The sequence below is a fragment of the Lissotriton helveticus genome, chromosome 2_1, assembly GCF_964261635.1.
Source record: "Lissotriton helveticus chromosome 2_1, aLisHel1.1, whole genome shotgun sequence".
NCBI lineage: Eukaryota > Metazoa > Chordata > Amphibia > Caudata > Salamandridae > Lissotriton > Lissotriton helveticus.
In genome coordinates, this window is record NC_136059.1 from 108,674,212 (window position 1) to 108,682,006 (window position 7,795).

The window sequence follows — 7,795 nt, forward strand, 5'->3', positions numbered from 1 at the left end:
AACGTAGATTTTCCAGGTAAATCTAGATTTTCCAAGGATTTCTTTAGCAACTGATTAAAAATAGGTGGACTTTCGGGGTACCCTTGAGGGATTCGACACCATGCTAAAATACACTCTTTGAACCGGAACGCAAAAATGTGTTGGCTTTCTGGATGCAATGGAACAGTAAAGAATGCATTACATAAATCAATAACCGTATACCATTCTGCATCATGCGGAATCTGATATAAAATTACCGCTGGATTAGGTACAACTGGCAACATGGAACAACAATTTTATTAACCTTTCTCAGGTCTTGAACAATTCTGAAAGTTCGGTTTTTTAATTCCCATAATCGGTGAATTACATGGGCTACTCTCAATTTCTTTTAGAACACCTTGTTTTATGAATTTGTCTATTACAGGTGTAACACCTTCAATCACTTCTGCTTTCATTTTATACTGAGGAATGTTTGGATAATCTGCTCCTTGTTTTGCTGATATTTTTACTGGGTCTACATTTTTCATCAAACCCATTTCATCTCCAGTGAAATCCCACATTTTTACATTCACTGTGTCTTTTAATTCTTCAGGTAGATTATTCTTATCAAACACATGAAATAATTTACTTTCTTCTGCCTCAACCATTGACATTGTTAATTTGTAAAGCCCATCTTCTTCTGGAGTTTGAAGCTCAATACCATCCGGTGAGCAATATATTTTACAGTTCATTTTGCACAGGATATCCCTACCTAAAAGATTTACAGGACTGCTATCACAAACTATAAATCTATGCATGTCTTTAAATTTAGCTATTTCAACTTCAACTGGTTCAGTTAAATCTGTTTTTATTTGTTGATTAGCTACACCTACTACTTGGATTTTATCTCCAGAGAGAGGAAGGTTTTCTATTTCCACTGATCTAACAGTAGAACGGGTAGCACCTGTATCCACTAGGAAAGTAATTTCTACATCATTCACTTTACCATTTACAAATGGACCTGATTGATCTACCTCAAGAGTGGCTCCAAGCACACACTCTTCCTCCTCTCTCAGGCACCGTCAGAAGTATTCTTCAGAATCACTCCCCCCATCTTCTTTCAACCAATATTGTTGAGACACATTTGACACATTCACTCTTGGCGATCTGTTTACCTGTTCACCTCCGCTGAATCCTGTTTCTGCACTGTATCTCTGTACATTTACACAGTTTGGAAGTGGCGGTTGTGGTAACTGACTTTGCTGAATCACTACCTGTCGCTGTAGCTGTTGCTGCTGATTTATCTTATTCTGCATCTTTGGATTTAATGATGCATTTTTTAAATAATTTCTGGGCGGATTCTTACATTTACGCTTCCAGTGCCCAATTTCGCCACAATTGAAACATGGGAGTTTCTGTTTTAACTCTTCTATATTTCCCATCAATTTTGGTTTATTATAATTACCTTTAAATTTCCCTTGATTCTGATCAACATTTTTATTTCCTAAAGTTGATAATTGTTATTCAGCCACTTTTACCTGTACCCACATAGCCTTTTCTTTTAACTTCTTTTGTTTAGCATCTATTTCATCACTACAGTATTTTGCTTTTCTCAAGATATCATCTACTGTGTGTGATTGCCAACCAACTATTCCAGTTCTTACCATTTCACTAATTTCAGGTCTTAAGCCATATACAAATCTGTATATAAAATGGCTCATGTCTTTTTCACTTAAACTTTCATAACCACTGTATTGTTTAAATACCAGCAGTAATCTTTCATAAAATGAATGTACTGACTCTTTTGGCTCTTGGGTTGTTCTATCTATTTTAACCCAATCTATCTCTTTTGGGGGAATCTTGTTTTTCAAAAACACAATTACCTGTTCGTACTTTCTCATTACCTCTGGTGAAGGAGCACCTGTTACTTTATGTCGAGGGTATTCTTCTCTAGGCCAATTTATTGTAATTTTACATTCTGCCCAAAGATCTGAAGGGACAACTATGTCAAAGAATCCATCAAGATCAATCCACAAAACTTTTGAAACTTTCACAAACCTGTCTACCTGTCGATACCATTCTACAGGTTTTTCTCTTAATCGAGGAAAATCATTTGTAAATATTAAAATGTCCTGTCTTGTCCATGGAACATGCACATACCCTCCTCACGGTATTTCTCTCACTGGAAATTAATTTACTACTTCTTCTTTCTTTTCTCTGATAGGAAAAGCTAAGCTTGTTCTGTCTTCCTCTCTTTTCTTTGTCCATTTCACTCTCCATTTACTTAATTCACCCCATTTTCTCAAAATCACAATTAAGTCTTTTATATGAATGATTCTTCCTGTGGTATTCATATTTTCAATATCTTTTTCAGAAAAATCCACCCTATACGTTTTCTGCAAATTCTTCTGCTTACTTAAATCTATTCTAATTCAAAAGCCATTTCCTTTAATTGATCATATTTATTTTTCGTTTTCCATGTTATGCTTTTGCAAATAAATAATAATTCATCACCCTGATACGCCTTCAAACTGTCAGTTCCAATCATTCCAATTTTTAATTCCTCTAGATCTGCTTTCAATTTTGCATCATCAAGTAATTTACATTCTGGGGTTTCGTGTTAAATCTATTTTACTCAGACTCTTTTCCGGAGTTCCAGAGTCAGATTCTGCACCAGACGGATGTTTACATGACAAACTTTGATTAAAAGTTAAGTCAGGCATCATTATTTTCTCTCGATGTATTTCAGACAAATCTGAATAAAAATTTTCAGTCACTTTCTGTATTTCTGAATTTAATGGAACAGTTAAAGCTGAATGTCTAATTTCTTTTTGATCAAATACTGGAAGAACAGGTCCAATCGTTACAAGTACTGTTACTGCTTCCATGCTTTTAGTTAACTGCTGTATTAATTCATTCTTTGAACGAATATATTCTGAGGTATTTGGTAATTTCTCATACCTTTCTGTTCTTATTCCATTTCTTGGTGTATCATTTCTTTGAACTGGGGATTCAGTATAATTTCTATTTTCTCCTGATATATTTGAATTACATCTTGTTTCTACTCTTTCAGATGTTTTTCTATAATCCTGATTTGTTTTAGGAGATGTCTCATCAATAATTTCTCTTGGAGGGGCACTTGGAGAAGTCCATGAACAAACTGGTTGATAAGATGGCGGTTTTCTAGTATAAATTTCTTCTAATACCGCATCTTCTGAATCACTTTCTTCACTAATATTATTTTTCTTTTGGGCACTCTTTTGTCCAGTTACCTCATTAATTAGTCTCACGTGGTACAAGCCATCACACATGTCTGCATTTCTCCATCGACGCATTCTATCCTCATGTGTTTCTCTATTAAGACCTAATCCTGTTCTCCTTGATATTCCTCTACTCTCTTGTTGTAATTCAAACATTTCGTCTTCCCATTCAACTAGAGCTTCAAATGGAGTAGGTCTAGGCTTTGGTACAAGTTTCATCATTTTTTCTCTTAAATTTTTCAAAACTGCTACGTTAAATGATCCATCTTCCGGCTATGCTAATACACCATCATTTTCAGTATACTTCATTCAATTCTCAATCCAAAGACAAGTATGATAACCATATTCACCCAACATATACGCTGCAGGTGTTTTGTACTTATGAAGTAATCTTCCACCTCGCGTTGAAATTTTCTTGTCAGGTTTAAGTTTGTTTTTCAATTTCTGAAACCATGTAAGCTTATTTTTCTCCTTCATGTAATAGTAATCCATATTTTTAAACAATTTCCCTTACTTCGGTAAAAATCGCAACAACTTCCTTGTTATTCCGCAAAACCAACCAATCCGTGCGCAAAACTTGCCAACAAACCAATCAAGTTAAGCTTCGTCTCTATTTTGCTCAACCAATAGAATTACTATTTTTCAGGATGAGCCAATCAACTGTAAGCTTGCCTTAGTCACATGAACCAATCTGTGCACGAACACTGTGACGTATGTTAGCCAATCACAGCGCGACACTTGTGACGTATGCTACCGCTGCAGCTTCTCTGTCCCTCGCTCCACTCCTTAAACTAACACCTCCTTTACAATTTTAAAAGCGCCATATTTAAAAATCTTTCAATTGAATTCTGTTAATAAATCCACAAAAACAAACCATTTGTCTGTTTCGCTAAATAAAGTGATAGCTTTCCCAATCATTCAAGTATTCTTTTCACGTGAAATAGACGACGCTATTTTCACAGAATATTTAAATTCGTTGATAAAGTAAGGTTACTTTACCCTTCTAGCAGGTAATAACGAATTCGTTTCTCTCTAAATACACATACAGAGATATTTTACACCTCCTTAGAGACAATTCAGAGTTTAACTCGATCGTTCATTACAAATTTATTTACGCACATTCATACAGAAAAATCCCTAACCATGCACACATAAATCTTTAGTAGGACTTTAACCCACCAATAGAAATCCTCACTCGCCAGTAAGATAGACAACGCTTCCTTACCCTTCACTCAAGTTTAGATAAATTCTACTACTCTTTTCACAGTGAGTTTTAAAACAGGACATCAGTCCCTATACTCGAAAGCTATGATTTCATAGACAATCCTCACTATGCATTCTACCTTACACACCTAAAATCCCTAAACTTGTGCTGTACGTCCACAACACTTGTGATATACGGTGATACCACTATTTTGAAACAGAACAAATGCACTGCGTAACCTCACCTGTCACACTTCTCATGCCGGCACAAACTAGGAATTTTCACACTGCTGGAAAAAACCTTTCGACTACATATAACAACTGTACAAACTTAACATGTTTTAGACATCAATCCTATGTATTATATTACCATGTAACATGCTAGTTACCATAGAAACCATAACTCTGCTACCAAGAAATTGATCCAGCGCTCCTAATGAAAAACTGTCTCAATAACGCTACCTATCACCTCAATACTCACCATTAATCATGAAACACATATAAAGGCCCATACTACCAATGAGACAACTTTTGAGCGACTGAATCAGGTGGTATGATTAACTAGACTACTCACATATTATTTACAAAATTGTATACAACTGTAGTTTACCTTTTTTCAGGTTTATTTAAGAATTAAATAGTTGTAGTTGCATGTTATAAACACAATACATTTACACTGCATACAATGTAGTGGTCCACTGTTTTAAAATTGTATTTTAGTTTAACATTGTCAACGAGGAATCTCACTGTCGTCAAAACTCTTGTGCTTGTTCTGCTTCCTTTATAAAGACGATAAAGACTGTTTGCTGTTAGTGCACACATTCTCCTGGATTATCTTCCGGTTGTCCATTTGTGACAAAATCAGTTCTATAATACTTTTGGTCGAGATTTTGATGGCTTCCGTCGGACCCATCTGCAGCTTCGCCCTCACCCTTTTCTTTAACCATGTGGTGCAGAAGAACAAGATCCTCCTCCTCCTCCTCTAGCGAGTCAAAGGTCAAGGTTGCTTCTTCCTCATTTACAAGGTCCATGGAATCCCTGCGTACAGTTTTAACTGTTTCACAGCTTGCATCATCTTCATCACTTTCTCTGCCACTTTCGCGGTCATAATCAGATTCAGGATTTGCTGTGGTGTATCCTCCTTCACTTTCTCTATCTGTATATGCTGTTCCTGAGGTTGCAGTGAAGTAGACAGAGCTAGACCCTGTGGAATCACTCCGCTCTCTATGCAACACAAACCTTCGCCGGCGAGTCGCTTTCTGGCCTTCTGTAACGTGGGACTGAAATTGCACAATAATGTTCGTTGCTAAATCCTGAAGGCTATTACCCAGTTCTTTCACTTCTTGTCTCAGTTCTGTTATGCTCTGATAAATGCATTCTAGACGTTGCAGAATGACAGGATCTTCGATACGAGCAGAACACGCATCACCAGCTTCCATAGATCTTTCAAATGAAACTGGATACTGCTGTAGAGGTGAATCCCTGAATCCGTGATGCAAGGGAGTACTGTGCTGGTTACACACATTTTCATTATCGGTAAATGTCTGTATCCGCCATCTTTTTCTCCACCGCTCTTTGTATGCAACATACAATGCAATGCCCGCTGCCGTCCCTAGAGCCAACCCGAAGCCAGTCCGGTAACTCCAAGCTCTAGCATCAGACATGACAATTCTCCTTTGTTCCTTGTTACCGGCTGATCCGAGTTCAGTTCCCCACTGCTAAACTGGCTGTACTACTGCAAAACCGAAAGTGCGCGCATGCGCACGGTGGCGGGGCTCCTTGTTACACAGAAAACACTGACCCTCCTTGTCTTTTTATCCCCAAAAGTCTGCACTTCAAAAGCCTGATGTGCTTCACGCTCTCCTCCCGGCCGCTCACAGGTTTGGACCCGCCCAGTTCAATGCCCACCAATGGTTACTGCAGTTTACCTATTTTTACCATGGTTTTAACATTTATTATTTAACAATCAGACCACCAAGGCAATTGGATCAACTGATGGTAACTAGATCATGAATAAACAAGACCAGCTTGTCTTTTCAAACCTAATTTTATTAACTTTATTGTTCATAAAGAAAAAGCATTTACGTTTTAAAATCTTTATTTTATAAGCAATTAAGAAAGCAGCATTTTAATAGGGAAATGAATTAATAAACTGACACTTTCAATGCAAGCTCAGAAACATGAAATATTAGCAGAATAACGGTTTCCATTCCCTAAATCTATTTCCCTGTCTATTTCTCACTTCACCTAGAAAGGAAAAATCATTTAAAGTCTGTTGTCCTTACGTGCGCCAAAAGTCCAACAGCATGTCACGTCATTCAGGAATCGGAAAGAAGAGAGTTTTTTCCCTGCTCCTGGTGTCAGGTTTTATACCTTTCTTTCTACTAAACTTTCTACATTTTACATTCTTTTAAGCAAATCCAAGCTTTTCATTGGCTGTCCTGTGTCAGTCCATGATAAAGTATGTTAGGTCATCTCCGATCTTGACCAAGTCCAGGCTTCACATAAGCCCTATTGTCTTTCATTTCCACATCTTTCAGCTTCCTCAAGAAAGTTACTTTTCTTCGAGTTTCAAACATTTACTTCCTAGCCTTGGCAGACACTTTAAGTTGCTGTCCTTGAGCCTTTTCTCCGTGAGCACGTTCAACTCAGCCAAAGAACTGCTTTTTCAATTAACGATGACAATGCAGTAAAAATCTTCACAGCTACGCATGTGTAAAGACTTCACTCTGGACAAGGTTTTGCGTCTGCAGCTCTGTCAGCCACGTTTTCTGAACCACCTTTAGGCCTCACTTTGGAAACTATTATTAAACAAATACAAGACATCAATTAATTAAAGAATTGAGACCCATTATGTTACCCACCCCTTTACTAATTAATCCTGTTAATTATGTTACCTAGCAAAAGCACATTCATGCAGCATTATATTTACTTCTCCTTTAGGAACTGCACGAACTCCTTGAGCTTTCGTCACCGAAACGACATAACATAAGCACACAAAATAAGCACATGCCGTTAGTTAAACAGCCGCATGTAATACTGACAAAGACAATAGACAAGGTTAGTTCATTATTTTTTTTCTTTTGCGTTTGCAACATAAAGCACATTAGTTTATCCCACGTGTATTGATGAATGTATTCTTAAATTAAGTTGATTAGTAATTTCACCACAAGCTTATTAATTTAATTACGGTTATAGGAGATTTGACTTCACAAGTTTGAACAAAATCTTGTTCTTCACCTTGCTTCATCAATAGCTAACATATTTGGTGTGTCCTTGATGTGGTAGATAGAAGCGAAGTGCGTGAGCCGATTTGCACCTAAGATGTTTTGCAGCGCAGGGTTAAAAGGGGAAATTCCTAGCTCTGATATGCT

The 7,795-nt window shown here is 37.1% G+C and overlaps 1 protein-coding gene across 1 annotated transcript; it reads right to left on the reverse strand.

Moving 5' to 3' along the window:
* Positions 1 to 5,230: 5,230 nt before the first annotated feature.
* On the reverse strand, positions 5,231 to 6,322 carry LOC144819233 (regulator of microtubule dynamics protein 3-like). The gene has a single exon (XM_078677202.1). It carries the CDS (start codon positions 6,083 to 6,085, stop codon positions 5,231 to 5,233), a length of 855 nt encoding a protein of 284 aa, XP_078533328.1. The 5' UTR covers positions 6,086 to 6,322.
* Positions 6,323 to 7,795: the final 1,473 nt, after the last annotated feature.